This window comes from Sparus aurata, chromosome 19, assembly GCF_900880675.1.
Source record: "Sparus aurata chromosome 19, fSpaAur1.1, whole genome shotgun sequence".
Lineage (NCBI taxonomy): Eukaryota > Metazoa > Chordata > Actinopteri > Spariformes > Sparidae > Sparus > Sparus aurata.
In genome coordinates, this window is record NC_044205.1 from 10,866,138 (window position 1) to 10,881,617 (window position 15,480).

At 40.9% G+C, this 15,480-nt stretch overlaps 2 protein-coding genes across 6 annotated transcripts in view; both read left to right on the forward strand.

Annotated features, from left to right (window-relative positions):
* arhgap29a (Rho GTPase activating protein 29a) overlaps nucleotides 1-3,217 on the forward strand; it is a 35,784-nt gene extending 32,567 nt beyond the window's left edge. For 3 of the 4 annotated variants that reach the window (XM_030398657.1, XM_030398656.1, XM_030398660.1), the window contains 4 exons: nucleotides 186-421; nucleotides 506-821; nucleotides 975-1,083; nucleotides 1,248-3,217. In XM_030398657.1, coding sequence (XP_030254517.1) covers nucleotides 186-421; nucleotides 506-821; nucleotides 975-1,083; nucleotides 1,248-2,227 — 1,641 coding nt within the window. In that variant the 3' untranslated portion in view covers nucleotides 2,228-3,217. The remainder of the gene's footprint in view (nucleotides 1-185; nucleotides 422-505; nucleotides 822-974; nucleotides 1,084-1,247) is intronic. The other variant, XM_030398658.1, reaches the window with a different exon arrangement.
* Nucleotides 3,218-3,540: 323 nt separating this feature from the next.
* Nucleotides 3,541-15,480, forward strand: part of abca4a (ATP-binding cassette, sub-family A (ABC1), member 4a) — a 37,313-nt gene continuing 25,373 nt past the window's right edge. For both annotated transcript variants that reach the window (XM_030398902.1, XM_030398903.1), the window contains exons 1-9: nucleotides 3,541-3,652; nucleotides 4,086-4,197; nucleotides 5,367-5,460; nucleotides 6,104-6,245; nucleotides 6,474-6,613; nucleotides 9,101-9,228; nucleotides 10,149-10,346; nucleotides 13,581-13,670; nucleotides 14,793-15,027. In XM_030398902.1, the coding sequence (XP_030254762.1) occupies nucleotides 4,132-4,197; nucleotides 5,367-5,460; nucleotides 6,104-6,245; nucleotides 6,474-6,613; nucleotides 9,101-9,228; nucleotides 10,149-10,346; nucleotides 13,581-13,670; nucleotides 14,793-15,027 (1,093 nt within the window). In that variant the 5' untranslated portion in view covers nucleotides 3,541-3,652; nucleotides 4,086-4,131. The remainder of the gene's footprint in view (nucleotides 3,653-4,085; nucleotides 4,198-5,366; nucleotides 5,461-6,103; nucleotides 6,246-6,473; nucleotides 6,614-9,100; nucleotides 9,229-10,148; nucleotides 10,347-13,580; nucleotides 13,671-14,792; nucleotides 15,028-15,480) is intronic.

A 15,480-nucleotide genomic window follows, 5' to 3' on the forward strand; every position in this document is an offset into this window, starting at 1 on the left:
TTTTTAAAAAAAAAAAAAAATTTAATCTAACTTAGGTATTTGGACCATGACTCCCACTTCTTATCTCATAATCCAATTTCTATTTTTGTCCCATTTGTCTATTTAATCACATAATTCTGGTGTTTCTGTTAATAATTCCTTGTTGCATATATTTTTCTTTTTTTCCCACATACTTTCCTCTGCAGCTTCCAGAGCCGCTCATCCTGTTCCGCTACTACAATGATTTTATCGGTTTGGCCAAAGAAAGTCAGAGTATCATTGTGGAGGAACTGGAGGCATTGCGGCTCAGTCCCACCTCTGTGGCCCCGGCTCAGGTCAGTGTGGAGCTCAACCGGGTTCTCTTCAAAATCAAGGACCTGCTGAAGCAACTGCCACCAGCTCATTACAAGACACTACAGTTCCTCATTGAACATCTGCACCGGTATGGCACCTTCAGTCAAACACATTTCTGCTCAGTGCATTATTATTGGTTATTATTATGAGCAAGAATCCTTCCTCTCTCCAGTGTGACAGAGCAATCAGAGGAGAATAAGATGACAGCCAGCAACCTCGGTATCATCTTTGGTCCAACACTGATCAAACCAAGGCAGGCGGACGCCGAAGTTTCCCTTTCATCTCTGGTGGATTACCCCTATCAGGCACTCATTGTTGAGCTCCTGATCAGGCACTACGAGATGGTCTTTGACACCCCACTTAGTCCACTGAGTAGCACCTCACCTACAGAGATCGATGCCCAACCCCGCCCTGACACCCGCCTAACCCACCAGGAGAAGGAGCAGCAGCTGAGCAGGCACTCAAAGTCATTGGGAGACATTAAGGAGGTAATTAGACATAAGTTTATTTTTTGGCATAGCATGTAGCAAGATTTTACATCAGTGTTATATACAGCACATTTGTCCATTTGTCATTTAATATTAAACAGTAGATTGATGCTTTGTATTCTGTCCTGATTCCTGTCTTTCTTATCATTACAGCAGAGCTCTAAGGTGTATAAGAGGCATTCTTCCATAATTCCTTCTTCCCACTTATTGGCTGAGGTTCAGGAAAGCACGCGAAGCCTTGACGGAAGTGACTTTGAACCTGGTCAGTATTTTTACCAAGCTAGGTAACCTATAGAAGGCAATTCTGTCAGGCAGTTATTCCAGAAGTTCTTTTATTCTGGCAGCGGGATATTGTCTTTGATTGCTACAGTCCACATCATTATACTTGATATGCTAATAACCTCTTGTTAATCTCTTTTTACAAAGCTGATGAAGTGGATTCAGAGACCTTCAATGGGGTTTTGTCATCAAGTGTTGATGAGGTCCGTAAACCTGGCGAGAGAGGCCTCAGTCGTTCTCAGCATATTACCGTCACCAGGGTCCAGCTTCGACACCCTCGCAGCAAACTCTCCTCCAGGCCAATCAGCATGCCGGCTGAACAAATATTCAACAGGGGCCAGGTTGACGAGAACAACACGAGGAACAGCACTGACCAAGATGACCGCAGGGGTGGTAGCTTCGACCAGCCCATTGAAGAGGTGGACGAAACTGAGAATACAAAGTTGCGAGCAGGCACACATTACCGGAGTACATTTATTGACACACAGACACTACGCAGAACTTGGGACAAACAGTACAAGCATGAAGTTGCTTCCAGAACTGTAAGAATTGTGGCCAGTTTGCCCACAGACAGTACAGCAGTGGATGCCAACAACATATCCGCTTCTGTGTCCTCATCATCCTTCTCCCTTGGGACTACTGGGAGCTCTATTAGCAACATCTATCCCAACAGACCTTATACTGTCGCAGTGCGACCCAGCAGGACTTTAAGAAGGGAGGACAATGTTACCAAGTTCAATCCTGTTGCAACAGCTTTCAGGGCTCCTAGAACTCTCCAGCCTCCCCCAGGGACCTTCTACAAGCCCCCGTCAGGGAGCAAAGCGAATGCGCTGCAGAACTGTGCATTAGCCAACAGCGCTGAGGATGAAGATGAGGAGGAGGAGGAGGATGAGGATGAGGAGGAAGAGGAGGAGGATGAGGAGGAGGAGGAGGAAGAGGAGTTGGGGATTGAGATAGAGGTGTCTGTAGATGAGCCTCTTGAGGAAGGTAATGAGGCTGAGCAGGCAGCCATGTCTCCTAGCTCTAGCCCTGAGCAACTGGGCCCAAACCAGGCCAAACCAGTGTATCAGAGACTGAGACCCAGACGCCTTCAGGAGGTAGAACATCGAGAAGCTCATTTTGTGTGATCATTTGAGCATCACTGACCATCAGATCTTCAAAAACAGCACTCGAATGCTAACAATGTGTGCCATATTCTATTGGAAAAAGAATACGAAACACCTGTAAAGACGATTTCCGGATGTACTATGAATGTGGGCACTGTCTGGGCTATTAAATGTACCTTTTGGTCCTCAGAAGACAAACAAGATGCACTTAAAATGCTGTATATTTTTAACAAGATTCACCAATATTTCATTTACCTATCACTCACTCAGTACACTCTGGCCCTTCGTCAGAATATTTATGATTATTTTTGAGACTGTGCAATGACTTTTTTTTGAACAATTTTGTACAAAGTTCTTACAGGCTCACTATCTATATATGTTTATATACCAAAAAACGGTTTGAATTGTTACAATAGTGCATGTAGCCACATTTTTAAAAAAAGTTTGGTGCACTTACCTGACATACTCTTCCACAAATCTTTTCAGAGTCCTGTTAATTGTCAGAATGTTTTAAACTGTTACATTTAGGTTATAACTAATCATTTTGATAATAACTTGTGTATAAAGCAATATTATGACCTTTGTTACATGCTGTACTGGGTATGTGTATAGGCATTTGGTAATGTTTTGAAGCACCAGTTGCAAAGGGTATACATTCACTTGTTTTTATACTGTTGAACTTGTATGTTGTCAACTTAAACTGATCTGAAAAAAGCTTTTAGAAGTACCCCTGGATTGTATAATGGCATTATCTTTCTTATTTTAAGATAACATTTACATTTCTTATTAGCCAAAGCTGTTCTTCTTTTCACAACTGAAGTACTTCATCAATAACCTAAACCTTACAGGTTCTGTGTAAGTAATTGGAAGTGCATCATTTATTTAAATGGTATCTGTTTTTTATGGCAATGTACAAGGTTGACAGAATGTTGAAAAGTTCAGTGTAAAAAAAACAGGTACTTGAAAACAAAAACCCTTTTGTAACTTATTAAAATATATCCGACAACTTCATTGATACTTTGTTTTTTCTTCTCCACATCTTTTAAACTTGTAGCAACTTTATATATCAAAAAAGTATTCCCATGATTACTCGTAGTTGTGCAATGTTATTGTCGAGCAAACAAACTGAATGTATAGAGATGCAAGTTTTTGTTAAGTTGTAATTATAAGGGGGCATATTTATCTTTTACCACTTGTAGGAGTATAACTGAGAGAGGATTATACAGTGTAACGTAGGGCAGGTGGTTGGGTCATGTCGGGCTCCACAAATGGATGAGAGAGTTAGCAGCCCTCCAGCACTGAGAAAGGAGATTAAATCAATCTGCTTAACTATTCACAAGGTCTGGATTCGAGCTGTGTTAGCAACCCCAAGGCGCACTCGGTAGAATATGTGTTGTTATGCTTTATTTACTGGATAACAATTTGCAGAACAGGTGCTCTTCTGAGGTAAGTGATATATCATGCTAGACTATAACCACTTTGAAATGTAGTCAATGAAATTTGTGAAGTAGTAGCTATAATATTGCACAAGACTTACCTAGATTCAAGTTGATATTGATACAAGCATGGGGAATGTGCAATAATTAGCATTATTGGGTAGATGGAAGAATAATGAGTAGTGCCGAGAGAATCTTTATAGACTGTTTAAAGGTCTATGACTGTTATGCTGACCATGTGAAGTGTCTTGAGCTCATTAACCTCATTACAGAGCTATTGCTAGCCTTCACATGGAGCGCTCGCTGGATGAATGGACACCACTATGTTGTACACAGGAGTTCATACAATTAAACTTTCAGAATTACTTTTAAGTCATATTTTTGTTAAACATTTGGTAGCTTTATCTAGCTTAACACGAGTATTGTGGACTGGTTGAATACAGGTTTGTTGGCTGGTGCCAGCCCCCGCGGGGGTGAAAAGGAGGAGAGATGGGGGCAGGAAGACAGGTCAGACTCCTGCTGTGGAAGAACTGGACAGTCCGCAGGAGGCAGAGGGTAAAATCCTCTCATCCATCAATTTCACACTGCATTTATTCCCATGAGGGTTGGAGTTAGCTAAAACACCTTCAGGTGTCATTCTTTGCAGGAGATACAAGTTCCTTTAATGAAAAGACTTTCTTTGTCTGAAAAACTGGACCATAATCAACTGGAATGTGAAAGCACTATAATAAACTACAGGAAAATGTCTTTTATTTTTTTTGAGTTAACTAATCCTCTTTAAAGCAACATCATGTAAGTTTTTTTTTGCCATTTGTGCATTCCTACAGCTTTCAATCGCAAATTGAGTACACTGCTGTAAATATGGAAACTTGTACACTTGCATTCAATATGATCACAATACTTGTACAAAAAAATTGAGAGTCCACAGCTTTTTTTTTAACGCAGCCACACTTAAAGCAAGTGTGACAACACAAGGCTACAGTACGGTAGCGCTTGATAACAGTTAAGAGCCATTTTGAGACTTAGTCCTACCCCTTGTTTGGTTACCTGGTGGTCCAAAAGTTTCTGTGCTAGTCGTGTAAACGCCAACAATCCCCCCAGTGCCACAAACTCCCCATCATGTCAGCTAACAGAGCTTCCTAGCTAACGACAGCTATGGTTAGCAGCAGTGGTTACTTAAGCAGTAAGTAAAGCTATATCGAACGAAGAGTCGAGGCAGGGCAGCCGGACAACATCAGACGGAACCAGAAAACCTTTTTTCCAGGAAATATGATACAGTTTTACTAACGTAGTTGGTGGTCTGTGACTTGGTGCCTATTCAGTTTCAGTGTTGATGGCACTTTCTCGGAGGACAACCTACCCAATTTAAAAAAGTGCGATAGGTGTTCTGGGAGGAGAATGGGATTGGTGAATGATTTCAAAATAGTTATTTTAGGGTAACCCAGTTACTTAAAGTTGTTTTAATTGCTCTTGAAAGCTTACCCAGAGCTATTAGCAATGTTACTCAGCTTGCATTCACAGGAGATTTATTATCAAGTGAGAACATAGTGCTGAAGCTTTGTTGCTCTATTTTGCCAGTTTTGGTCGTTTAGCCTTTTACATACAGCAAACACTTTGGTTTTCATCTGACTCACTCATTTGCTGCCCGGAAACAGCATTTAAAAAAACAAAGTGCATCATAGCTAAGTTTAGAATATTAAATTTATGTTGCACTACTCAACCAGGTGCGCTTCTTCATGGAGATCATGTGGCCTGTCATGCTGTTCATGGGACTAGTGTGGCTAAGAAGAGTGAATCCGCTCTACCGTCAACATGAATGTAAGCAAACAACTCTTCAAAAATATCAGAAACGTGTTTAATCCATAGAGGAATACATAGGATGTCCTGTGCGGTACATGTTCATAAATATTCACAAATGAGATTTTTTTTTTTTTTTTTTTTTTTTTTTTTATGTTGTTTATTTCGGGCATGTCAATTCATAAACATCACATTTCATCATTGTTCAAATAATACAATACACATGGCCGAAAGGGAAAAGCGGGAGAAGCCAAAGCTTATCAAGTCCCGCCCCCATTACCCACAGGATAAAATCTTCATCCTGATCTTTTCTTGTCATTTGCATTTTACATTTTCTTTTCTCTTTTTTTTTTTTTTTTTTCAACTTCTTTTGTTATGACCTTTGACAAAACATATTACAGCAGTAGCATACAGAGCTGAATTCAAGCTCTAGACAGTACATACAGATTACATGTGTGTCTACTGTTGTGTGCCGATTTACAGGGCTAGTTGAGTTCTTCACAGCTCAGAAGAACTTCTGATAACTCACAGTAGTGTCACAGTGTTCGTACCTAAGTTATCTCACATTGTTGATACACATTATAACAACATCCTGCTATGTACAACTGGCATTGGCCTTGGATTTGTAAAGCACTGAAAGCCAACTGAATCTCCTCTACCTCAGGCCACTTCCCCAACAAGGCCATGCCCTCCACAGGGGTCCTGCCATGGATCCAGGGAATCCTTTGTAATGCCAACAACCCCTGTTTTCAATACCCCACCCGTGGTGAATCTCCTGGCCTGGTGTCCAACTACAACAACTCCATGTAAGCATCACCTTGGGTTTGTAGGGGCAGGATGTTTAAGTCCAGGCATGTCAAATTCCTATGAAACATTTGAATCATGCAATGAGGTCAAAGACAATATGTTTAAATGTCTCTGGATTGGGTTCTACTTCTATTGAATCCTTGCTGGGTACATACAATCATATGCGAATGAAAATGCTGTTAAGATGCTGTTAATGTGTGTGATTTGATACTGACCCTGCTCCTCAGTTTGGCTCGGCTATACTCGGATGCCCAGGAGCTTCTTTTGAGTGACCCAGAGTTTATGCAGCTCGGTCGTCTCTGGAGCGAACTGAATGCCATGAGTAACTTCATGGACACACTGCGCACCCATCCTGAACGGATCTCAGGTCAGTGCTCCAGCCTTTCATCGACATACTGTGAAAACGTAATTTTCGCCAGCGGCTTACCCAAGGTCAGTTAGGTTATTCTGGTTAGCTGGTATGTAGCATGACACATTTGGCATTGCAACATGTCTTTGTTGTTCTGCTCCTGGAAGAGCAAACAAAAAGTTTAGTTCCAGGCATTTAACACGATTCCTCTACCCAAATTGGCTTGCCATTGTGATTTGTAAAGATATGATATTATTGTGTGACTATATAATGCATTGGTTTGTTAATTTTGAGAGAAATGGGCGATAAATGTCAGGTCATGGTTTTTAAAAACTTGGAAAAAGTCTGAATCATCTGCTCAGAAAGCGCGTCACGGTCTCCATCAGATGTCACACACTTTCCCATCAATCTGTCTGTGTCTCTATACACTATAACAGGATTATGTCACACAGGTTTAGGAGCGGCCTGTAATGTAATCTGCTTACTTTCTCCACCAATGTCTTGTTTATTTGGTGGGAAAGCAAATCACGTGCTCCCCCTATCCATGTCCCTCTCTCCATGAGAGAACTTAGAAACACTGATCCCATCTCAAGGGACACTAAACAATGCAAACAGTTCTCTGCTCATGTCATCATACCCATTATATATAAACCTATACTGTGTATCCAGCATGTATCCCTGCTGGCAAAATAAACCTTTATGATGGGAGTGGAATGAGGCTGAGTGCATTCCAGGCTGTGAATGATTATGTCTGGTTGCGCTCTATGCTGCCTCTCTCATGGAGAATTATGGAGATGGACTAGCAGAGCTAACAGCGATATGGATCTACATTCCACACAAGTTTCCATGAGACCCTGGAAAGAAAATTTAATCATGTTGAGAACCAAGTTATGTAATTTTTGAGATGGACTCATCCTGACCGGGCAATTTAGCTAGAAAAATGCCAACAGTTTGTGTGGATGTGTGCAATTCATGTGCAAATCCCTTGATTGTGAGCAAGTGTGCGTGTGTGTCCATTAATGTGTGCATGCACCTGTGTCTATAGGTGTATATCCGCATAATTATATATATAAGAAAAGCCTTCTGTCTGATGGAAAGTTATTAAAGGAAATTAAGTAATGCTCTTAAAGGATTTTTTAAATTTATTTCTTTCTACCTATTTTTTTACTTATTTCTGGTGGAGAGTTAGATGACAACATCGATAGCTCCTCTCATATTTGTGCATTAAATATGAAGGTATAGCTGGTTAGCGTAGCTTAGCACCAAGACTATAAGCAATTAGAAACAGCTAGCCTGGTTTGCTAACATCAGCTCTGCAGAACTTATGCGCTGTGTTGGACTGAACTAACGTTAGCTACTGTTGCTCTTTGTTAGCAGAGTGGATAGAGGCCCTGAAATGAGGCACTTGAGTACGTGCCTAAAGTCACATCCTTTGGACTGTCGCAGAAAGTGTAACCCAAGTCCTCCACAAAGAAATCCACAGTTCAGTAACATAAAACAACTTGAACAAATTGTCCACAAGCTTGAAGTGGCATCCGAGAGAGACAGGGAAGGTCTCATTTTTCAAATAACATTACAATCCACTCACATATGGCCATTAAAAAAAGTAACTGATACATGTAAAATGCCACAAATTGTTACACAGAGCCACTTTAACACTCTGTCTTGTTTGTTTGTTCACAAACATACTAGCCAGGCTAGATGTTTTCCCCTTTTTCTGGTCTGTGTGTTAAGCTAAGCTTACAAAAGGCAGCAAACAGAGTAATTTACAGATGCCCTACATGCACAATGCAGTGATGAAGTTTCTATTGTGACTGACTGTATAACTTGCTTTTTATAGCTGTTTGACAGCCCCAAAGACTTTGTGTCAGTGGTGTGCATAACCTCAGTTCATAAACAAGCTGTTACCATCAACAGAATCACAGTTTTTGATTTTGTCTGGATTTTGTTGGCTCACTGCTCTGTCAGGCAACTTTTTTTCCTCAACCCCTCCTGGATAGAGACAAGCCCTCCAAAACGTAGATTTTCTCACTCTTTCCCGCTTTTCAGTTCCTTTGTTGTTTCTATTGGGTGCATGGGAATGCCAAGGCAAGTGAAACTAGGGCTGAACCTGGATGCAGGCCACACCAGCACTTTGTTTGGCAGAGCAAACTTTGTTCATGCACAGACAGGTCAGAGGAAATAATGAGACAGTGCAGAGGTGGAGTGTCTTTGTCTGTGTTCCTAAACGTTTAATGCTACAGATTTGTCACAACCTGCCCAAATATGTGCACTGAGTAGCCAGATTTTTTACAACATATCCTGTATCCACTGTCAGACTCGTAAGGAGGGTTACGAATGTGTGTTGGTAGGCAGTGTAAAGTCGTTACACCCAACAAAAAATGAATACATAATTACAGAATGAAAATGATCACTCTGGTCTCCTGTCGTTCTAACCAGAGCAGTCATACACATAATTTAAGTGTCATTGCCCTTCATATGAACTGTGTTTATCTATCTGTGCAGGTCGAGGTGTGAAGTTGGAGACTATCCTAAAAGACGATGAGACTCTGACATCATATCTGCTGAGAGACGTTCCTCTGACAGAGTCTGTGGTGAATCAGCTAGTCAATGCTCAAATCAGGCCTGAACAGGTACACACACGCACGCGCGCACACACACACACACACACACACACACACACACACACACACATACAACTCATTACATGTTTGGATAGGTATTGCAATGTGTAGCATTAATTTAACATTGCTTTTTAAAATATTGCAATGCATCTGCCAACATGTAATCACCACATCATGGATGTTAACATCAGTTATTCTGTTGAGGACGAGAAAATAATTTACGAGACTCGCTCCTTCTGCACTTCAGGGCACATCTACTTCATTTTTGTGTTTAGTTAGTTGTCTCGAGCTATGATGGATGTATCTGATTCATTCAGTGGTACCAGTAATCCTCGCTGAAAAACAGCTGGATGACAATTTCCTTTGGCAATCTACACAGTAAGAGACACATACATCAATCCACGGCACTTTATCCTGACACATGAGGCCAACTGTCAAGTCTACAGACACTCCACTCCCTCTTCTCTGTTTGTAGCATTCAGTAAATCACTGCTTGCACCCGTGTGGCACTTCAGCAGGCAGGATTATATGGTAAACCCAGTAATGACGTCATTGGATGGTCCCTGGGGTTGGTCTGCCTCAGGAGTTACTTCGATGTAATATTCAACAGTAGTGTGAAATACAGATAAGTCATCAAATTTGAAGCTTAACACTTTATAATAGCCGTAATAATAAATGGTAAAGTTAATGAAACTTTAATTAAAGTATGATCCACACTGTTTTTTAAACCATTTTCAAAGTATTGTAAACATCATTTTCAATTTTGGACTGCAGTGTTAACTCCATTTCAATTGAGGGAAAGACTAGAAAATACTGATCTGTGAAGTTTAACAAAGGACATCAAAGTGCAACGATATCGGCAATCAGCTTCCTCAAGTCCTTTCTCAAAACCAACCAAGTATGTCTCCTGTCCACTTCCATTCTCCCAGTTTGCCTTTGGGGTTCCAGCCTTGCATTTAAAGGACATTGCCTGCAGCCTGACTCTTCTGGAGCGATTCCTCATCTTCCCCAGCCGCAGAGGACTCTATTCTGTTCGCAACGCCATGTGCATCCTTACCCCACAGCGCCTTCAGATCATCGAGGACAAGTTCTACGCCAATGTCGACTTTTTCAAACTCTTCCGGCTGGTCAGTGTTGGCTGAGACTTAGAGGGCTTAAACATTTGCTAGTAGTAGGTTTAAAGGCTTGAAAATATGAGCATGTCGAAGGTAAACGTAACAATATTTACATACAAAATAATAGCAGTTTCTTTAGCCATTTTGGGTAAATAATACCTTCAATCATTACCCCAGTAAATTGTGGACATGTGCCATAAGTCTTAATTGTCAGTTAATTAACTCCATTCTGTCATGATGAGACCTTGAGCTATTGCTCCACATTTATACACTGGTCATGCCAGTGACAGACTTTTTCGAGCCATACGTTGTACTCTGACTGTATAAAGCCTCCAGACACATAATTAGATACATACATTTGACATCATTTGGCAGTTATCCCTATAGTTTATGAATAGACAATGCCAGTATAGAGCTGTGGTTGGATGAGTCCCATTTGGGATGTTGCCATGTTTATTTACAAAAATTTTTGATTGCTATTCACAGTCAGCTATTTAGCTGGCGCAAATTCTTGAAGTTAAACTGGCTTAGGGCAGTATAGTGTTTGGCAGGACATGAAATTTGCAAAACAGTAATCAAGCAGTGTCATATGTGCGTTAATGATTGTGTCTGAGTGATGCCTTAATCTGGTTGACCAGTTAATTTGTTGAGAGATTCTGTTTTTTAAGTGATTAGAATAAATCACATCCCCATTTTGGAAACTGAAAATGCCACATTTATATTAGGACCTTTCCCCTTTCTAGTTTCTCACGACAACATGGTATTTTCATTGTCTACATTTTAAAGCCATGTTTATGAACTGTTTCTGAAGAGTTATGCCAATTATTTTAAAGCCATTGTAAATTAAATCCCTATTTGCATCATCACACCACTTAAGGAAGATGTCATAGTTTTTACATTTGGGGTATTTGCTCCTGATTGCAGCCTTTTCTGACTTTACATCAGCAGTTTGTGCTCAAATCACATCTGGATCGAAACTTAACAAGCTCACACAGGCCTCTCATAGAGCCTGTTTAAAGCAGGACACACAGTGGATAAACAGCTGTCATTACTTTTATAAGAGCGCTGACTCACAGGGTGGGACAAATATTTCTCAGGGAAATGCAAGTTGGCTTTGAGTCTAAAGTAAATAAAGTCCCAATTCTACTAGAAATAGTACCACATCTTTTCTCGGGCATGTTAAAGAACCTTTACTGCTTTTTAAGAATGCACATGTTCATATCACAGATAAGCTTGATATAAAAGGATGGAACATTTGAAATATAGATATCAACCTGCATCAACATGTTGCTGTTGAGTCTTGTATAAATAAAATTATATGTCAAGGGTGTATAATGATAGAATTATTAAAATAAGATAACAAACCTTTTGTACATGTGAATGACAATTTCCACAAAAGAAGATTAATTCTTACACTCAGACACTCACAAGATTTTTTTTTTTTATGTTGATTAGAATTTGCACATGTGGAGACCATTAAATTAGATGTTGAAACTAAAGCTAAAAGAACATGTAATATTAACTGTTTTATTAGAAGCCACAATTTAGATTATATCTAAATTATAGACTGAATTACTTCCGTTGATCCCCACTTGTTTACCTTGATTTACGGTCTGATTAATGTAATACTTTATAAACACAACAAACACACAACATTATCTCCAAATATGATTGAGCTGCCACCACTCAGTTGAAGACATTTCCTTGAAGACCTTACATTGGAGCATGGCCTGTTTTTTTTTTTTTTTTATCTGCAATAGTCTATATTACGATTGTGAGGTAGCTCTGCCAATGTGCTTCAAATAGGTACAGAAGGAGTCATGCAGACTACTTGTGAAACAGCCATAAGCATTAGCTGGGCTGACTTTGCCTCTGTAATTAGCTTAGTGAAGAGACACTCCTCTCTTAAGTAATCATGGGGCACTGAGAGTAAACATGGGCCACAATGAGACAGACAGCAACAATGGCTGCTCTCTGCCTTAACCTAATCCAGCCACAATCACATGGGACTGGGCCAAGTCTGGGCCAATAGTCTGCCTCTGATTGTGCTTGAAGCAGGAAGCTAAAGTGCTTTTCTCCATCATTCTTTGTAGCAGTTCAGTCTTAAAGTACATTTAGCCTTTATTCAACTATTCAGTTGTCCCAGTGGGATCACAGATCTCTTTTTTTGGCCACTGGGAGCCATCTATCATCAATACAGCCATTGACATATCTTAAAATTACACTTGAAAACGTGTGGAAATGGAAAAGAGTAGGAGTGGTGGTAGTGTAGATGTTTAAATGAATTTAATCCCTGTCTGTTGATGCACATAAATCTTTTGCCACAGTGGAGTTGGAGCAGTGAGTGCAGGCTGGGATGATATCCAAATGGACAATGAAGGGCTGTAAAGATAAGAATAGACGAGACGGTATTTTAAGTTGCATGCTCGTGTGAATGAAGTTAGTCGAGGATCCTCAAAGAAGGATCGCTGTGTAGGACGTGCCAGTTTCAAAGCGTTGTTTGTTTTATCTGGAGAGGCGCTGGATTGTGAACAGTTGAAAAGCAAACACTTGAGGAAGTTTGGCGCTTGGGCTTCTTGTCCAATATGGAAAGTCAATGTGTGGTCACTGCTCTCTGATAGGCTGAATCTATATATGTAATAGGGAAGGATGTCTCCTCTGCTAGTTCTGTGTCTTAGCCTCATGCTGTTTCCTGGACCTTTAGCCTATTGTGTTGAGAGCTGGCTGGAGGATCTTTGGGCAAACCTGCACATCCTCAAGAAAAAACAGTGTCCACCAGATATAGACAACATATAAAATGTGAATTACAGTGGCAATTTGCAGGTATTTCTCTCTGGTGCAAGAAAACTTCACACATGTTTACGGTCACTCAGTGCCTAATTACATTGTGGGTAATGGAGGTGCCAGGTTTTTGAAAGCAGTCAACAGGTTTAGCATTGCATTCCACTAACACTGTTGGACTCAGTATGGAACCTTTGAAAAACATGCCTTCGTCTTCCCTCATCGAAACCTGCTGCCTGCATTACCCACAATGCAACTTAGTGACATCCATGGGGGCAATTACTCAGCAGCTACATGCAGCTTTCCCTGGAGCCACACAATGCGATATCCTACTTTTTCACATATGCAGTACTGCTCCTACAGACCTGTAAAACACACTTTAATGCGTCAAATTGGTGGATTTACCCTTTAAGAAACAGAATTCTGCTGCTGCATAGATTGAATATTGTTTCTGTTTTTCCCCAGCTTCCTCTCGTGCTTGACAATCACTCTCAAGGCATTGACATTCGCCTCTGGGTACGGGTCATCTCTGCCACCTCGGACAAACTGCAAGAGGTAAGGCACGGCTCACGCAGCCCACAGTCTAGCTCCATTCAGAAGTTCACTGCCTGCTAATTTTAGCTGTCAGGAAACAGTTGCTTCCTCTCGCCTGAGTTTCTACGCAAACACAGACAGTAGGGGGATATCATTTAGTGCGTATGAGGAAGGCTAAATCCAGAACAGGCCTGTTTAGCCTCGAAAACAGATACATCATCACTATGTGACCATCCCAGTTGAAACAACACTGCGGCTGCGGGAACAGGTGAAGCTTCCAGACACGGAAAAGATTAAACACAAGTGTTGATTGAGTGATCTGTTTGTGTTTGTTGTTCTCTCACATTCTTATTCACCTGCTTGTGTTACCCTTGTCAGTGTGATCATGTTTTCCCTTGGGTGAAGTGTCTCATTAATGTAATTTGTGGTGTACCTGTATTTGAAACATTCAGTCGAACACGGGTTTGTGGAAATACTTTTCTTGTTTGTTGTGAATGTTTCCATGGGTTATTTAGTGCAGCTGACAGTCCAACATCCTGTTGGCAAGACACTCGTCTATGTCCCGACGATAGACAGTCTGTCGTCGAGACCGTCGAGGCGATGAGTCATTCCTCGCCTTTAAAATCAAAGAGCAAAGATTCCATGAGGCTTCCATAGACCCTTTCAACAACTAAAAACACTGTGACCAAACGAGTTTTTAAGAGTTTAAAAAAACACTTTGTGACATTGTATTTTATGTGTAACATAAGATTAAGTTTGGGAATTTTCTCGTTTAAGTTATCTGAAAATGTTTTAAAAAAACAAGATTTTGCGACACGTGGTTTTCATTCGACAGCGACAATAGGTAGATCACCTGTTTGTTGCCAAATAAGCATAAGGGTTTACTGTACCTTGGATTTTCTAAGGTTAAATAAATACAGGATGAAAAGGCATAGAATCAGCGTGAATGGTCCTTGATGAGGTGAAAATATATATGCAAACATATAAACTAGTTCTGTGATCAGCCAGAGGTGCTAATCTGAGCTGTAGCAAGTTCACAACACTGATCTGTCGCAATCTGAGACTACAACCAAGAACAAAACTTCCAACATCACTCTTCTCTGTTCTTATTGAAGCTCTGTTTTTCTTCTTATCTCTCCACAGATGCCCCAGAGGAATAGTTTCAGTGAGCTTTTCGAGGTCATGACCCCTCTCTTCCAGAAGGATCTCTCCTTCAGGCAGGTGATGGCTGCTGCCTCCAGCCTGGTCTGTGGCTACACTGAGGGCGCTTTCTCCCGAGTCACGTCCTTCAACTGGTACGAGGACAATAACTACAAAGCCTTCCTGGGGATCAGCGGCGGCAGGGCGCAGGGCGACTACACGTACGACAACAGCACAAGTGAGTACTATGTAGTAGTAGTAGTATGACAGATGACAGAGTACGCATTCTTCCTGTATAGGCTTTCAGTTTTACTTTAAAAGCAGCAGCCTTTTTCATGAGACAGGAACCCCCCCCCCCCCCCCCCCCCCCCCCTTTTTAAATTTGATAATTCTACTACTCTAATTTGTGTTACATGTCTGTGGATGTAACTTTGTACACTATCAATTTAGTAACCTCTGCCAAAAAATTGGTGGGGGAAATTGGTGGAAAGGAAAAAACAACACCATAAACGCTAAATGTTAAATTGGTGCACTTCATTGTATTATCGCTCATACATTCTGTCCCCTACCAAATGATGTCATGTAGGGGCTTTTTCCTTTTGTTCCGAGTTCCTTTTTTCAAGATGGCTGGCATCCAAGCCTAAAGTTGCAGACCATCTTCACCCTGCTAAATATGGTACACAGGGGATTC